The sequence below is a fragment of the Camelina sativa genome, chromosome 7, assembly GCF_000633955.1.
Source record: "Camelina sativa cultivar DH55 chromosome 7, Cs, whole genome shotgun sequence".
NCBI classification, from domain to species: domain Eukaryota; kingdom Viridiplantae; phylum Streptophyta; class Magnoliopsida; order Brassicales; family Brassicaceae; genus Camelina; species Camelina sativa.
Window position 1 is genome coordinate 33,551,649 of NC_025691.1, and position 18,001 is coordinate 33,569,649.

The window sequence follows — 18,001 nt, forward strand, 5'->3', positions numbered from 1 at the left end:
GGAGCTGTATGGGGAAAGTCTGTATGTCTACCAGTGATTTAGCGGTTTATGTTGTGGACGCTCATGTTTGGGGTTTCAGAGACGCTTGTGCTGAACACCATCTGCAGAAGGGACAAGGTGTTGCTGGGAGGGCGTTTCTCTCTGGAAATCTATGCTTCTCTAGGGATGTTACTCGGTTCTGCAAAACCGACTACCCATTAGTACATTATGCACGCATGTTCAAGTTGACGAGCTGTTTCGCGGTCTGCTTAAAGAGCACGTATACGGGGGACGATGAGTATGTTCTTGAATTCTTTCTTCCTCCAGCAATCACAGACANTGCAGGCTGTGAATCTGAAAACTTCGGAAATATTGAACCACGAGACCACTCAGGTTATCCGCGAGTCCAATGTCAAAATCTCGAGTATTCTTTCAGAAACTTTCAAGAACTGTCTTGAGTTCATTCTGTGCTGTTCCTTGTCGTTTTGATCTCCATTTTCCTTTTTGACTTCTCCTTTATACCAGATCTGCAACGAGGGTCGCCAAAATGCATTGGCTGAGATTTTGGAGATACTGACTGTGGTGTGCGAGACCTACAAACTTCCTTTAGCTCAGACATGGGTCCCTTGCAGGCATCGCAGTGTTCTAGCTTTTGGAGGTGGTTTTAAGAAAAGCTGTTCAAGCTTTGATGGGAGCTGTATGGGGAAAGTCTGTATGTCTACCAGTGATTTAGCGGTTTATGTTGTGGACGCTCATGTTTGGGGTTTCAGAGACGCTTGTGCTGAACACCATCTGCAGAAGGGACAAGGTGTTGCTGGGAGGGCGTTTCTCTCTGGAAATCTATGCTTCTCTAGGGATCTTACTCGGTTCTGCAAAACCGACTACCCATTAGTACATTATGCACGCATGTTCAAGTTGACGAGCTGTTTCGCGGTCTGCTTAAAGAGCACGTATACGGGGGACGATGAGTATGTTCTTGAATTCTTTCTTCCTCCAGCAATCACAGACAAGAGTGAGCAAGATTTTCTGTTGGGTTCTCTGTTTCAGACAATGAAGCAGCACTATTCGAGTCTCAAGGTTGTCTCTGAAACTGAACTCTGTGAAAACGAAATATTTCTTCAAGTCGTGGAAGCTTCAGAAGACGGAATGGTTTACTCGAAATTTGAACCTATCAGAATACATCATCCAGCACCAATCTCTAAGGACTATCTTGAGCTCAACTCCCCCGAACAGAAGCTGAGCTTAAACTCTGATCTTATGGCTGNCGAGACCTACAAACTTCCTTTAGCTCAGACATGGGTCCCTTGCAGGCATCGCAGTGTTCTAACTTTTGGAGGTGGCTTTAAGAAAAGCTGTTCAAGCTTTGATGGGAGCTGTATGGGGAAATTCTGTATGTCTACCAGTGATTTAGCGGTTTATGTTGTGGACGCTCATGTTTGGGGTTTCAGAGACGCTTGTGCGGAACACCATCTGCAGAAGGGACAAGGTGTTGCTGGGAGGGCGTTTCTCTCTGGAAATCTATGCTTCTCTAGGGATGTTACTCGGTTCTGCAAAACCGACTACCCATTAGTACATTATGCACGCATGTTCAAGTTGACGAGCTGTTTCGCGGTCTGCTTAAAGAGCACCTTTACCGGGGACGATGAGTATGTTCTTGAATTCTTTCTTCCTCCAGCCATCACAGACAAGAGAGAGCAAGATTTTCTGTTGGGCTCTCTGTTTCAGACAATGAAGCAGCACTATTCGAGTCTCAAGGTTGTCTCTGAAACTGAACTCTGTGAAAACGAAATATCTCTTGAAGTCGTGGAAGCTTCAGAAGACGGAATGGTTTACTCGAAACTTGAGCCTATCAGGATACATCATCCAGCACCGATCTCTAAAGATTATCTTGAGCTCAACGCTCCCGAACAGAAGCTGAGCTTAAACTCTGACCTTATGGCTAATGGGTTTGAGAGGTTCCAAACGCTTGAACCTTTACCGGAGGCCAAAACAGTGAAAAAATCAGAAAGGAAGCGTGGTAAAACCGAGAAAACAATCAGTATAGAAGTGCTTCAACAATATTTTGCTGGTAGTCTAAAAGACGCAGCAAAGAGCCTCGGTGGTATGTTCTTAACTTTGTCTATTGATTTTTGTATTTGTTGATGGCAAACTAAAAGAACTTTGTGCTTTCTTTTTCCAGTTTGCCCAACAACAATGAAACGCATTTGTCGACAACACGGAATCTCACGGTGGCCATCTCGCAAAATCAACAAGGTGAACCGATCTCTAACACGACTTAAACATGTTATAGACTCGGTTCAAGGTGCTGATGGATCACTCAATTTGACCTCCCTCTCCCCTCGCCCTTGGTCTCACCAAATATCTCCAACCGAAAACCAACCACCAAAGAACTTCCCTCCAGCTTCTACATCTCCTCCAAGTTATCTCCAAGATGTCAAGATTGAAAACAGAGATGCAGAAGACAGTGCAGGTTCATCAACATCGCGTGCTTCTTGCAAAGGTAAAAGTAAAAGCATTTCATCATCTACATGTATGTATTCTACTGCAAAATCTCAAGATCCGTCACCATTGTTCTCATACTGTCTCGTGTTCCACAGTGGGTCCTATATGCGATACGCGTTTTGGGCTTCCAAGCCTTCCAACACACAACCAAGAACCAGTCAGGCAGACGGCCTTGGACGATTCGGACAGTAGCTCTAAAAACATAGCTAATTTTTGGACACACTTAAGCTGCCAAGATACAGCTTCTCCAACAACACTCCACAATAAGCTCGTGAGTATAAAGGCAACGTACAGAGAAGACATCATCAGGTTCAAGATCTCACCGGAGTCGGTAAGCATTATGGGACTGAAGCAGCAAGTGGCTAAGAGGCTGAAGCTCGAAATGGCTGCGTTTGAGCTCAAGTATCTAGATGACGACAGCGAATGGGTCTCGGTCTCGTGTGATGCTGACCTCAGTGAGTGCCTTGACACGTCTGCAGCGAAAGCAAACACACTGAGGCTCTCAGTGCATGACGTGACTCTAAACTTTGGGAGCTCATGCGAAAGCTCAGAGGAAAACATGATGTGCTTATGACAATGCTTCACTTGTATACAACTTTCTTGTATGGATCTGAGAGTTTTGTTTTCTGGGAAGAGGAGTTTTAGACAGTATTCATTTTTGTGAGATGTATAAAAATGCATACTTCTCCACATATCAATAGATGTTGATTGGAACAATAAAAATAAAAACTATTACTTGCCTATGTATGTGACTTCTGTTAATTACACTTGCAATTACCCTATACAAAACTCTCTCTGTAATCACTTTCATCATCGCTTTACTAGTCAAGCTCGAATGAGTGAAGCTTTGGAGTATCATAGGTCGAGACAATGGCTACTGTTGGACGGAGCTATGATCATTCAAGACACTCGTTAAATAATCTTTTACCCATAATACAACTGGGACCGATATATCATAGTTCTATCAAATACACAGTTCTGGTCACAATAAAGTGTTTGAGTGTTTCAACTATGCATGTTTCATGATTCTTTCTTGTATAATAAATATGCCTAATGATGGGTTGACCCAAAACAAAAAAATTATGCCTAATGATGAGGTCCATGAGGACATGTAAAAGGAGCAGTTTTGGTATTATTGTTAGAAAATTAAATCATGGCATGTGGGCAACAACAACAAATAAATAAATAAAAGTGGTTGTGATAAGTTCTATACTTTCTAATGTTTTGGCAAAATATACGATTAAACTTGATCAGGGACAATTACCAAAAAATAAAACAATTTGATATTTTAAACTATTTTTTAATATTGACAATGAGTTGACACAATGACACTTTCTCTAAGTTCTAATTTTCCATTTATAAGAATTGCTTAAAAACTAGTGAGAATTATGGAAATATGGAACTCATTGTATGGGTTAATAAACTGTACACACTTGATATATATTACTTGAGAGAATAATATTAAAGGTTAGATATAAAATTGTTCATGAACATTTACAATAACCAAAATTACACCAATTTATTAATATTAATGAAAAGGTGACATGTTCTCTAATTCTCAGTTTCCATTGATAAGATTTGTGAAATACTTGAGAGAACAGTATAAATATAGATCTCATTATATACTAATTGATAATGTACCTATATACTTGAGAAACATTTTGAAGTTTTAAGTAACAGAGCGACTTGTGCATTTTAAGTCTATAGATTTTGACCATCCCCATATATATAATATATATTAAAAAAATGTAACTGGTTTTTATGGATACATATTTTCATCTTGGTCGATTCTTCCATCTTATCTTTTTCGTCGATTGTTAAATAACTGGTTTTTATGGATACATGTCTTCGTTTTCGTCGATTCTTTCGATTCTTCTATCTTATTTTCTTCGTCAATTGTTAAATTTCTCAATCCCTATATTTTAAAAGGAAAGAGGAAGGAGAGAGAGTGCTCGTCAAGCAAAAAAGAGGAAGATGAAGCAGTGACTGTCTCGACTGAGTAGAGAGAGGACGATATATGATTTCACCAGGTTCAGGTTCCCACGCGCCTCAGTCTCACGAGTAGAAATCCAAAAAAAAAAAAAAAAAATAGTTGTTACTGTATAACAAAAATAAAAAAGTAGGAGAGGGACCTTAATTGTGAGTAAGAATATAACAAAACTTTACATTTTTGATTTCCTTTTTATCTTAATTTTATAAAATCATTCATTCTTAAGTAGTTTTGTACTAATATCTATATTTGATTTCATTTATCCAATTCTTTTGTGTATTTTTTCATGTTAAATTTCTTCTATGCTTAATTTTTATATGTCAAATGTCAATTGTGGTTGTGACATGTCATTCTGTTATGTGTCTGCTCCTCAACACCAAATTAATGTTCTTCTTTCTCTCTTTGTTTTTTTTAATCCTCTAATTAGAGAATCGCCAATTAATTTTTATAATTAAATGTTTTTCTCCCGAATTGTATTAAAATTTTACCAAAAGAAAAGAAAATAATAAATATAATGTGTCGATTTTGTCATCGCCGGATAAACTATTTTTATCTTGGCCTTACATCATATATGTAAATATTGATATTTTACCATTAACAGAAGAAGAAGTGTGATATCTTACAGGTTAAAAAGTAAAAGCTTATTGGTAAATAAATAGTGCGTTTGGTATAATCTTGATCGAAGTTGTTTTAAGGTCTTCCTTTCCCCGGGTCATGATCTTGATTGGCTCCTGTTCTTGCATAGTCAAGATGAAACTCCACAAGTTCTCTCTCCTGTACTTGGCTACTAGTCTCCTTCATATCAATACATATTAATTTATTATCAAATAGTTCATAATTTCATGTTAAAACTTATGAAAAGTAAGATAATTAACGACACATGCTCAATTACCTGACCTCACACAGCGAAACACAAACGTACGTTAAACACACCACTAACCAGAACCTAGCTACTTCCATTTGTTAATCTCAACTAAGTTTCTATACATGAAATAGGAACCAAATTAACCAAATAGCAACTTATGAGAACGGCGGCATGCACACACGAATCATTATATATCATAAATAAGATGCAAAAATTGAGTATTCACCTTCTTCGACCTGAGATTCACAAAATGACGAGGGGTAGCGTCAGAAACATGAACGGAGGTGATTGTGAAAATAAGAACAATGAGAAATACTAATTCTTTTGTACTATAGCTCATGTTTGTTTTTTTTTGTTTGTTTCTTAAGCGGCTTAAGATTTGCAAGACATATAAGTTTGTGGGATTTTATAGAGACAGACACATGAGATGAGTTATATAGAAGCAAGAGGTGGTGGAGATGACACTGTGATAAAAGGTTGCTGTTATTCATTTTGGAAACATAATCAAAAGCTATTGATAATAATTTTAGTAAATTAAGTTGTAGGGATATATTATAATTAGTTACATATAAAATAAGATCAAATATTATTATATTTCCCAACAAATGAACGAGAGAAACACATAATGAAAAGTCAACTAGGTGCACTATGGATCCTCTTTTGCCACCTTCCAATATTCATCATGGCCTTAAATAATTCGAAAAATAATAATTATGGTCTGAATACATATGATCGACCTTACTTGGATTTGAATGTGTAAATATAATTTGTTTTGTTTTGTATTCTTATCGCTAAACTAGTTACATGTATATCTTTTGTAGGAAATGAATATAATAGATGTATAAATTAAATGGAGTGAATGATGATAATGGAGAAGAGCATGAGCACCCATATATAAAATGGGTTTTGATATATTCGTAATAAAAGTTGAGTGATACATATCTGTCATCTTTTGTTTATACGATGATCTCTCTTCTATTTCAAAAACCTTTGCCAAACCCATGAAGCCTAATTATTCGTCTTTTCGTTTATTTACTTTTTTTTGTACACACATGCACTCATCACATATGCTTTACACTATATATATATACTAGATTCGGACCTGCACCTAATGCGGGATTGATTTCAAAATCTTAGTTTGCTATTAAAATTATAATATATTATATATGTGTGGGATTATGTCTGTAAACGTATTTTTTAGAAATATTAATGTTCATAATCCAGATCCATACCAGTTTAATTTTCGATTTGTTTTTAATTTCATTTATACAAAAAGAATGATCATATTTGTTTTTATTATATGTAAAGACAACTATAATTAAAAATAATAGTATAAATAAATTATTTTCACTTATAAACCAAGATCCGCAAAATTTTCAACATAGTATATAAAGTATATAATTTAAATTAATATTTTTGAAAACTGATTATATTTCCATTTTTTGAGATAGTGAATGAATCTAAAATCGAAAAAAATTTATAAAGAATATGCTATTTTTCAAAATAGTATATTGCGGTTAGATTATATATTACAAATATAATAACTATTTTCATAATTGAAAAAGTCAATATAATCTAAAAGTTCTCTTCTTCTTTTTTTGGTTTTTTTTTCTATTTGTTATAATAAGATTAATTAGTATAGTTTAGTTATATTTTTTCATACTTGATTCTTGTGTGATCCAACATTTTCCATGGCTAAAACCATAACACACCCTTATTATTATCTATCTTATATAAAAGATAGAAAATACCAAAAATTAAATTCTTAATGTTTATGTGTATCACATACACATGAGTTAGATTCCGAGTCCAAACTATCAAGGCAAAGTTTTCCATCTTCAATAACAAAGCACACAAATTAATAATATGCAATATCACTTTAAAACAAAATCAAAGAGACAAAATTACATCATTTTAAAAAAATACATCATTTAACATTCGGCTCATGAAAATAACATTTTGGAATGGCACCTTTTGCCTCCGATGGTTGACATCCAATCTCCGCAATAATTCTCTTTCCCTTGCACAATCAAACATCAATATGTTGCGACCTGCCCAAATCCTCCCTGCAATAACATCCCCAACATCAAAGTATAAAGTGTATCCTGGTTATTTCTTTGATTTAATAGACAATTCAACTAAGAATTCAAATTCAGGAAAGTACAAAAAATTTCATTTAGCTCGATGAGTCGGTTTGAGGATCCATTTTCTATCAACAACTCTTCCGGATCTTCTATATATCACGATTAATATTTTTGATGATTTAATAAGAAGTCGATCTTTAAGTTTTTCCAATCAAAAGGTGTGTCAGGTAAAATAAAGATCAACTCACCATAATATAAATCCACCAAAAAAAACTAAGAAAACTTAAGAATAAATAGATTAAAGTACCATTGGTTTGAAGAGATAGTGACACACAAGTGGAGAAACAACCGTCTCATGCTCCATTTGAACGCTGAAAGCATAAAAACTCAAATTAGATTCTACTACAATTAGCAAAAAGAACCAAAAAAAAAAATGTGCTATCAAAATTGAAACAAAAAAATATGTATATATCCAAGGCTTAAACACAAATACTACGTTATCTTATTATATAAAGTATGGTTTCAAAAGTTATCAACTCACCAGATCGTGACACGTGTTCATTAAAAAAATTACTAACTCATAAGATTGTGACAAGTGTCAATTTTATAAAAAATTCTGTTTTAAAAAAATCTATAAATAAAATCACGAAATAAAAAAAATTACTAATCATAAAATCTTATTATAAAAAGTTTGGTTCTCAAAGTTAGTAACTCACCAGATCGTGAAACGTGTTAGTTTTAACGATCAAATATCAAAGTTAAAAACTCACCAGATCGTGATATGTGTCAGTTTTAACGATTATATATCCATGTTAGTAACTCATCATATCGTGACACGTATCAATTTTAACGATCAGAAATCACATATAAAATTTAATAACTCATTAGATCATGACACATGACAATTTTAATGATCAGAAATCACAGTTTTCAAGCTTGGTAAATCGATGCATAATATAATTGTAATCTTATTATATTAAAAAAAAATTTGTTAAATTTTTTTTTTGTTAATCCTAAAAGAAAAATAATTGTAAATACACCCCTCTATATAAGCAAAGAGATGATGACATATTTTTCACCAAACAAAATAATTTCGACTAGTTTTATTTTTCTTGGTTAAATTTTCTCTTATTTCTTTTTTATTAACCTTTTGTTTGACACATCATTGTTCTTGAACAAGTCTCGAAGTCTCGAAGACAATTTGTTTGTTGTCTAATCGAAGAACCTGTATAAAAAGATTCTTAGATATTACCACATGTTTTCGTCGTCTTTTCTTTGAATTTTTTTTTGTTTCTCAATTTTGTAATGCATACTACGCAATCTTTGACTTTGAAGCGTTAACAAAGTTTCTTATGCATAATAACTAAGGTTTTTGGGATTAACAAATTTCTCACGGTGTTACTATTATTTCTATTAATTTGCAGGACAGGTAACATAAAAAAAAAGATGAATACACAAATGCAAGATAACAACAGAGATTATATAACACTAAATCAACTAAACAGAAAGAGTTCTTATCGTCGAATGATAGTACGCCTTACAAGAGAGAGTGGGAAGCAAGAATTTTTTAAAAAAAGTAAAAAACAATGAGCTCATTAGAATAAATTTTCTCATAAAATAGAAAAGAGATTAAGAAAATATACAGAATATTATTAACTCTAAAAAATGTAAATACTCACTTCTATATAAACATAGATCGTCTCATATTATTCATCTAATAAAATAATTTATTTAAAAATATTGCTTTCAACTTTGTTCTATTGGTCAAACTTTTTTAATGGGAAGACAAATTTTTCTTACTTTTTAAAACCAAAATATACTCCTATTTTCCACTTTTTCAGTTTGGAATAGGTAAGATTAATATGTTGACCCAAACAAAATGGAAGATTAATATATGCATCTTCTTTTTTAATACTATATTTTAAAATTTACTGTAGTAGTTTTAGATTGTTTTATTTAATTTATATTTTTATCTTTGAATTATTTGAGATTAATATATGATCGTGCTTATAATTTTCTATTATTTCATGAATAATGTCAAATTAATTTTCTTCTAATTTTTCAACTTTGATTGGTTGGTCTTAGACTTTTTTTTGTGCAAACATAATTGTTACCATTCATTCAATCCCAAATAGAGATAAAGAAGAGAAGGTCATCAACCTAATGGTCGGATAAAATAGGATAAGCAAACACAAGCCTACAAGAAACATAGATAAATTGAAGAAACATAAATCAGATCCATAGGAGCTTGAAGACAAAGGCTACATCATGGTAATCCAAATGGCTACTCTCAAACACTCGGGTACCAAACATGATTGATTTCTGATTTCAGCACAATGGCCCTGAGCTAAACATGATTAAGGTGTGAACCGGAGGAGGATTAAATTTAAGGGATCATTATGTTTGTTTGGTTTAGTCTCCGTTGTCTCTGTTTTGGCCAGAAGGTTCCAAATAGCCCTAAAAAACCAACCAAAAAGGTAAAGAAAGGTTCCTCTCTCTCTCTCTCGCTTCTGTGTTTCGCCATGACAGAAGTTGCGAGCTCGGTGGTCTATGAAGTGCTCGGACGCAGAGCTCAGGATGTGGACGAGCCGATCATGGACTACATCATCAATGTCCTCGCCGACGAGGATTTCGACTTCGGTGAGGAAGGTGAAGGTGCCTTTGATGCCGTCGGTGAGCTCCTCGTCGCTGCTGAATGCGTCTCCGATTTCGACGAGTGCCGTTTGGTAAGCAACTCATCGGACCTTGCTGCTTCAGTTCAATTATTGATTGTATCCTAGATTCGTTTCTTTTCTTTAGGGTCTCTCTGTGAGTGGGAATTTAATTAAATCTGTGGTGAAATGGTTTCAAGAATAGGTTTCGCTTTTTAAGATAGTCATATGAAGAAAGAAATGCTTAGTTTTGTAACTGGATGTGGTGTGTGTAGGTTTGTAGCAAATTGTCGGATAAGTTTGGAAAGCATGGATTGGTGAAGCCTACACCAACTGTAAGGAGTCTTGCTATGCCTGTGCGGATGAACGATGGAATGGATGATGTACCGGTTAAGAAGAAGAAGCCAGAGCCTGTGGATGGGCCTTTGCTCACGGAACGTGACTTAGCTAAGATTGAGAGGAGAAAGAAAAAGGATGATCGCCAAAGAGAGGTATTGAATTATAATGACACATTCCCTTTTTCTAGTTGACATTTTGTTCTATTTTGTTTTTATTTGTGAGATTTACTTGTTTCTTTGTTTTCGCAGCTACAATATCAACAGCATGTTGCTGAAATGGAAGCCGCTAAAGCAGGGATGCCTACTGTCAGTGTCAATCATGACACTGGTGGTGGCTCCGCTATCAGAGATATTCATATGGATAACTTTAATGTTTCTGTTGGAGGCCGTGATCTCATTGTCGATGGATCTATCACCCTCTCTTTTGGACGCCATTACGGTGGGTTTTTCTTATTTATTTTAGCTGTCTTTTTAATCCAAGGAATTGACGGGAAGAGAAATCTAGCTTACAAATGGGAACTTTTTCTCTGTGGGTTACTCTACAGGCCTTGTAGGACGTAATGGTACCGGAAAAACAACTTTTTTGAGGTATATGGCTATGCACGCTATAGAGGGTATTCCTACTAATTGCCAGATATTGCATGTCGAACAAGAAGTGGTTGGTGACAAGACGACAGCTTTACAATGCGTTCTTAACACTGATGTTGAAAGAACCAAGCTGTTGGAAGAAGAGATTCAAATACTCGCAAAGCAGGTTAGATCAAGCTTGTTTTCTAATTAGTATTACCATTTACTCATTCAGGTGTTTTGTCTTTTCGTATCATCTCTCTTTGTTGGTAATGTGAACTCTTGTTGGGTTACCTGAAGAGAGAAATGGAAGAACCCACAGCTAAGGATGGAATGCCTAAAGACACAATTGAAGGAGATCTTATGTCTCAAAGGCTTGAAGAAATATACAAAAGACTTGATGCAATTGATGCTTATACTGCTGAGGCTCGGGCAGCTAGTATCCTTGCTGTAAGTTGCTCTTTACCACTATAAATTTTCTGCAGCCCTTTAGAGGTTTTTCGTTTGGTAGCATAGATAGAAACAAGAGGGTATGCATATCTGGATGCAAGTCGTGACCCATCACCACATAATGCATATAAATTGCTAGATTTGGGTGCCATCTTCTGTTGACATCTTTGCATGTGCTTTTGTTGCCTTCAACTTTGAGTACTGTTAGCTAACTTGCAGATGTTGCTCTCTACGTCATTTTCAGGGTCTAAGTTTCACTCCAGAAATGCAGAAGAAAGCTACGAATACTTTTTCAGGAGGATGGAGAATGCGAATTGCACTTGCTCGTGCTCTATTTATAGAGCCTGATTTGTTGTTGCTTGATGAACCTACGGTGTGTTTTCTTTTAATTGTTTTCCCTTTTAGATCAATCTATCCTTTATATTTTAAGGTTTCTGACATAATTTTCCTCTCTTTTGGTAGAACCATCTTGATCTCCATGCTGTCTTATGGTTAGAAACATATCTAACGAAGTGGCCAAAAACATTTATAGTCGTTTCCCATGCTAGGGAATTCTTGAACACGGTACTTTTTCTCTATTGATCTCCATACTGTTATTATTTCTCCAATATCTCTGGACATGTGTAATACTTGTTTTTGTCTACAGGTGGTCACGGACATCATCCATTTGCAAAACCAAAAACTAAGTACCTATAAGGGAAATTATGATATTTTCGAAAGAACACGGGAAGAACAAGTGAAAAATCAGCAAAAAGCTTTTGAATCAAGTGAACGATCACGGTCACATATGCAGGTTTCTTTTCTTTTTCTGAAAAATGAACTTATGAATTTCTGTTTTCAACTCGTCTCTAGTTTGTTTAACAGTATTCCAACATGGGGAGTTCAGTTTGATGCTTGATATATTGTTTATTGCTACAGGCGTTCATTGATAAATTTCGTTACAATGCAAAGAGGGCGTCTCTTGTTCAGTCAAGAATCAAGGTGTCAACAGTTACAACTATTTATGTGATTAAATTTTGGCCATCAGCGGTACTCTAATATTATTGTGTCCATGATTCAGGCATTGGACCGGCTGGCTCATGTGGATCAAGTTATTAATGATCCTGAGTAAGGAAGCCCCTCTTATATATATATACTAAATCACTTTCAATTGATATTAGGAATGATGCTGTACTATGATATTGGATAAAATTGTTGCAGTAGTATTCAACCTGCCTTTTATACATTAACCTCTTGTCTTTCTCTTGCAGCTATAAATTTGAATTCCCAACTCCTGACGATAAGCCTGGACCTCCCATCATCAGTTTTAGGTTTGTTATCTTCCAGAAACCAGCAGTGTGAATCTGACAGAAACTTCTTTAATTTTAGTATGGGGAGGACCCAGACATCAACATGCTAAATGTCCTTGCTCTTTCTTTCTACAGTGATGCATCATTTGGCTACCCTGGTGGCCCGTTGTTGTTTAGGAACCTAAATTTCGGAATAGATCTAGACAGCCGTATGGCAAGTAAGAAGGCTCTCCCCCTTTCCCTTGATTATGAGATCTCGCAGATGATACATGTTTATAAACTGTCATCTATCATATGTGGATACCAATACGCACAGCATCAAAGAACGTTTAGAACTCTTAAATTTTTGAGGTTCTTCCCAGCATTGTAAATTATATATAAGGTTTTCTCGTCGGTTTGCAGTGGTGGGACCCAATGGTATTGGTAAATCAACTATTCTCAAACTTATTTCTGGGGATCTGCAACCAAGCTCTGGAACAGTTTTCCGTTCTGCTAAGGTATGGCAGAAGACTACTCTTTTCCCTGAACAACAAATTGAACACTGTCTCTCTGGAACATATGAGATGAGCTTATATAAAACCTTAAATAATTAAGACCCCATCTAGGTTTAAGGAGTTGGATTCTTAGAAAGCATTGATATTTGAAAATTTCTTTTCACAACAGTATTATTAAATCTTAGGTTTCTGAGTGCTTGATTTCCTGCTCTGTTAAGCGTTAATGTATAGTTTGGTGGCTCTGATATGGTGTATTGATATATCCTTTTGCAGGTTCGAGTTGCAGTCTTTAGTCAGCACCATGTGGATGGACTAGACCTTTCTTCGAATCCTCTTCTATATATGATGCGCTGCTACCCTGTAAGTTCCCACTCCTGTAATATCCCTCTTATTTGTATGTGTCAGTTAACATGAGATCATAATCGAGGTAAAAAAGTTTCATATATTAGTGTTTACAGTATTTTCTACGTCTTACAAGTTACAAGGACAATTTCAGTTAGCAAAAATCTACATGCCCTCGGCTTCTCAAGATGTTTTAACTTGTATTTTTGATATGATGTCGCAGGGAGTACCGGAACAAAAGCTCAGAAGTCATTTGGGTTCTCTTGGGGTTACTGGAAATCTTGCACTGCAGCCCATGTACACTTTGTCAGGTACTTTTTCGGGTGTTTGGAGTTCTATAACCGCGATATTCTGGATGCAAGCCCTAGAATGAAATTAGAACTACTTCAGTTATGTGTTGTGGCAATAGTAATTTGTTATGTCACTAATGTTTTTGGGTGTCAATGGAAAATTAGGTGGTCAGAAAAGCAGAGTGGCATTTGCGAAGATAACATTCAAGAAACCACACTTGTTATTGCTTGATGAGCCGTCCAATCATCTTGTAAGCTACATCTATAAATATATATAGTCATGCATCTTCTTAATAAGGAATGATTTCGGTTTGCTAACAGTTGAAAATATAATAATCTCTCAGGATCTGGATGCTGTGGAAGCTTTGATCCAAGGACTAGTCTTATTCCAAGGCGGTATTTGCATGGTACTCTCTCAATCCTTGTCCACTAGAGAAATTGGCTTTTCAAGAATAAAGATGAATCTGTGTACCGTGGGTTGGTGTTTATTGAGATTCATAATACAAGAAGCAATCAATCTTGTTTGTTTGTGTGTTTGTGCAGGTGAGTCACGACGAGCATCTAATATCGGGAAGTGTGGATGAGCTATGGGTTGTGTCAGACGGCAGGATTACACCATTCCATGGAACCTTCCATGACTACAAGAAACTTCTCCAGTCTTCATCTTAAGCTGCGGTGCATTTTATTATATTTCCCATATCCATGTTTCGTTTTTATTTACTTCCCTCAATAGGACACAGCAGTCAGCAGTTACCCAGTTGTCCTTTTTTTACCTGAGATTTGGCGAGACCGTATTTTACTTGTTTGTTAAAAACCATTATAGATTGCTTTATTGTGTTTAAAGGTTTACTTGAAACTGAAAAGTAAAAGAAGCGTACGGACGGAGTTGAATCATCCAATGTCCACTTTACTGTTTGACTCATCCGTTAGCGTATACTTTTGGGGCCAAATTAAAGAAATTTATGGCAACCAATTTTACTAACGTACTGTAACCTAGGAATTTTATACGATCTTTTATTTAGGCCCAAACACAACTTTTCGTTTTTTTCTCTCATCGTGAGCCCACATGTTTAAGTCACTCTAATTTGGATTAAGGTAAAGTAATTGCTATCAATTTACTGAAGCCCGTTTTTGTAGTAGTACTGTAGTTCGTATTAAAGAAAAAATTAACGAGAGAGAGAGAGAGAAAAAAAAAAAGGTAATAAGAAAGAAAGAAGGAGTTACGACGAATCCGACCCGGCTCGCTCAACCCGACTGGTTTGTTCTTTCTGAGGTCCCCAAACAAAAAAAAAAGAGAAGAGAGAAGAGAGAGAGATTGAATCTAATCTCTCAGGCAGCCATTAGTTTAATTCTTCCCAGTCACGTTTTCTTCTCCTGCGGTTTCGCTCTAAATCCTTCCTCTGTGTTAAAAAGGTTGTGTTGTGTTTAGGACTTAAAAGGGGGATTGATCTTTTTTAAGTAGTAGATTGATTGGTTGTGGTCTGAGAATTGCAACTGTCGTCATGTCTAGATAGCGGAACCCTAATCGATTTTGAGTCATGAAATCATCAGAAACCCTAATTTCTGAGCCGTCTTCCCTCAATAGAGACCTCCGGGATCATAATGATGACGAAGAAGAAGATGATGAAGAGGAAGAAGAAGAAGAAGAAGAAGAGGAAGAAGATGTTGATTTCAATCCTTTTCTTAAGGATACTCCTTCCCTTGAAGCTTCTTCCAGTTTGAGCTCTGAAATTGAGACTCTTGATGGTGAAATTGTCAATAGCATTCCTGTCCCCATGCCAAGTAATGATGTCTCTTGCCAAGAAGAACCAATCCCTGAGGACTCTCTTGACCCCGGTGGCTTTGTTAGAGAAGAGCCTGGTGAGAGGACAGTAGATGCGAATGAAAACGGAGGAGATCAATTGTGTGACATGATCCAAACTCGGGAAACACAACGTTTTACATCAACTGAGGAGGAGGAGGAGGATGCCATCTGCAAGCGTACTAGAGCTCGGTATTCCCTTGCCAGTTTCACCCTTGATGATCTTGAGGCTTTTCTCCAGGAGACCGATGACGAGGATGACATTCCCAATGTCGATGATGAGGAAGAGTACCGCAAGTTTCTCGCTGCTGTTTTACATAGTGGTGATACTGAGGCTCCCTTTGCACAGGGTGGAACTAATGATGATGACGATGACGATGATGATGATGATGATGAGGATAACGATTTAGACTTTGAGATTGAACTTGAGGAAGCTCTGGAGACTGATGACGAGGATATTTTACCGGAAAAGGTCACCGCAGGTGACAACAAGAAAAGCACTAAGCGACGCCCCGTGACTAGGCAGAAGAGACAGCTTAACAACATCTCCTCTCACCACAAGAACAGTTCTCCCGAACAGTCTGGCAGATTATTACGCCCTCTTGTACCTATCTTACCCATTGCATCACCTGGTAGAATGTTTTCTGCTACTGAAGCAGTTGCTTCATCATCAGAAAACAGGACAACAAATGGCTTCAGTCAAGCCCAAATGGGAGAACTGCATTGTTTGATTCATGATCACCTTCAACTTCTTATCCAAGTGTACTCTCTTTGTGCACTTGATCATTCACGCCAGCACATTGGAACGCAAGTCCAAAGACTTCTATCTGAGATGCTCAAACAACACCAAGGATATATTTCACGCCCAAGTCATCCTCTCGGCACTGCTTCCGCATCATCCGTTCTGGATCTAGCTGGAAGATATCTAGTTGATGTTTCTGATGGTACGTTATTGGTTAAAAATTAGGGTGCTATATCTCTATCTTTTCTTATCTGTTTACGCAGTATAATTCTTTTGATTATTGAACCATTGTAGCTGTTCAAGATTATCGACGGTGTCAAGTGGAATCCGGTTTTGATGCGTCATCTCAAAGAGTGCCGTTATTTACACTTCCTCACCAAGAAGTTGGCGGTGAGATCGTAAATTATCCTCTTTCATCCCCTAGTTCAAGTAAGTCACCATCAGGTCGGCAGCAATCTAAGAAGACGTTAGCTGCTACACTTGTTGAGTCAGCCCAGAAGCAATCTGTTGCCTTGGTCCACAAGGATATCGCCAAGTTAGCTAAAAGATTTTTGCCGTTTTTTAGAGTATCGCTGTATCCCCACAAGCCACCTCATGTAGCTGTCGCCAATCGGGTCCTATTCACTGATGCTGAGGATGAGTAAGTTCCTTTCCTTTTTTTCTTTGTCCAGTCTACTAATGTAGTCAACAATTTATTCCGTGTGCTGTTTGAACGCAGATTACTGGCTCTTGGAATTATGGAATATAACTCAGACTGGAAGACAATAAAGCAGCGCTTTCTTCCATGTAAAGGCGAGCATCAGGTAATCAGAACTAGGAATGGTGTTTGGGTTATGAAGTAATCAGTTGGTATTTTCATTAGATTGCTCTCATTATCTTAGTTCTCATAAGTGCTACTCTGACCACAACCTTAAAGTAATAAGATAAAAATATGAAGATATTAAGACTTCAAGTCAACGCAATTCCTGTTCCAAATGATCTAGGTCTTTCATTCTTCTGCTTTCATGTCCATGTGTTTATCAGCCAGGCTGATGACGAAGAAATAAAAGACTTTGTCTCTTCTAATACGTTCGACTTGTATTTGTTTCAGATTTATGTCAGGCAAAAAAACCGGAGATCATCTAAAGCCCCAGAAAATCCAATTAAGGTCGGTTATATGCTTGATTTAGTTTATCACCTTTTTATTTCTATACTTATCTGTCTGCCTATCGGCTCCGTAAATTCAGTGGCCTGAACTTGTTTGTTAACAAATAAGCACTGTGAAACCATTACATATATATCATGCACATAAAAGAAATCTGACTACAAAACTCATTGTCATATATGATCATGTTGGAAGGCCATCTTGTATCCTTTTAACCGAACACACGTTATGCAAATGAGCATTACATGTTTAAGACGGACACCGACTGATGTATTTTAATTCTGTCCCCAAAAGGATGTTCAAACCATAATTTTAAGGTTATGCAGGATTTTCCCTAACTGGTGTGTATGTGTAAATTTTGACGTTATGCAAATGAGCATTACATGTTTAAGACGGACACCGACTGATGTATTTTAGTTCTGTCCCCAAAAGGATGTTCAAACCATAATTTTAAGGTTATGCAGGATTTTCCC

At 36.4% G+C, this 18,001-nt stretch overlaps 3 protein-coding genes and 1 long non-coding RNA gene across 5 annotated transcripts in view; 3 read left to right on the forward strand and 1 right to left on the reverse strand.

Moving 5' to 3' along the window:
* Nucleotides 1-3,224, forward strand: part of LOC104714818 (protein NLP6) — a 5,821-nt gene extending 2,597 nt beyond the window's left edge. The window contains exons 3-6 of the mRNA XM_010420224.2: nucleotides 314-372; nucleotides 505-2,080; nucleotides 2,159-2,479; nucleotides 2,577-3,224. Coding sequence (XP_010418526.1) covers nucleotides 314-372; nucleotides 505-2,080; nucleotides 2,159-2,479; nucleotides 2,577-3,055 — 2,435 coding nt within the window. The 3' untranslated portion in view covers nucleotides 3,056-3,224. The remainder of the gene's footprint in view (nucleotides 1-313; nucleotides 373-504; nucleotides 2,081-2,158; nucleotides 2,480-2,576) is intronic.
* LOC104704090 lies at nucleotides 5,044-5,727 on the reverse strand. Its single transcript, XR_754268.1, has 2 exons — nucleotides 5,563-5,727; nucleotides 5,044-5,266 (listed from the first exon to the last, which is right to left on the reverse strand). It is a non-coding gene; the product is annotated as an uncharacterized LOC104704090 (long non-coding RNA).
* Nucleotides 9,894-14,704, forward strand: LOC104714821 (ABC transporter F family member 3). Its single transcript, XM_010420225.1, has 18 exons — nucleotides 9,894-10,146; nucleotides 10,347-10,562; nucleotides 10,659-10,848; nucleotides 10,955-11,163; nucleotides 11,277-11,426; nucleotides 11,671-11,799; nucleotides 11,889-11,990; nucleotides 12,073-12,219; nucleotides 12,345-12,407; nucleotides 12,487-12,533; nucleotides 12,677-12,736; nucleotides 12,851-12,933; nucleotides 13,118-13,212; nucleotides 13,483-13,569; nucleotides 13,775-13,862; nucleotides 14,007-14,092; nucleotides 14,186-14,248; nucleotides 14,385-14,704. The coding sequence occupies exons 1-18, from the start codon at nucleotides 9,943-9,945 to the stop codon at nucleotides 14,508-14,510; spliced, it is 2,145 nt and encodes a 714-aa protein (XP_010418527.1). The 5' UTR covers nucleotides 9,894-9,942; the 3' UTR covers nucleotides 14,511-14,704.
* Nucleotides 15,055-18,001, forward strand: part of LOC104704092 — a 9,164-nt gene continuing 6,217 nt past the window's right edge. For both annotated transcript variants that reach the window (XM_019228162.1, XM_010420226.2), the window contains exons 1-4: nucleotides 15,055-16,586; nucleotides 16,679-17,024; nucleotides 17,103-17,187; nucleotides 17,475-17,531. In XM_019228162.1, the coding sequence (XP_019083707.1) occupies nucleotides 15,380-16,586; nucleotides 16,679-17,024; nucleotides 17,103-17,187; nucleotides 17,475-17,531 (1,695 nt within the window). In that variant the 5' untranslated portion in view covers nucleotides 15,055-15,379. The remainder of the gene's footprint in view (nucleotides 16,587-16,678; nucleotides 17,025-17,102; nucleotides 17,188-17,474; nucleotides 17,532-18,001) is intronic.

Coding starts and splice junctions, on each gene's coding strand:
- LOC104714821 (XM_010420225.1), top strand. CDS start 9,943: ATGACAGAAGTTGCGAGCTCGGTGGTCTATGAAGTGCTCGGACGCAGA. Junction 11,991..12,072: donor CTAGGGAATTCTTGAACACG/GTACTTTTTCTC, acceptor TTTTGTCTACAG/GTGGTCACGGACATCATCCA. Junction 13,213..13,482: donor CAGTTTTCCGTTCTGCTAAG/GTATGGCAGAAG, acceptor ATCCTTTTGCAG/GTTCGAGTTGCAGTCTTTAG.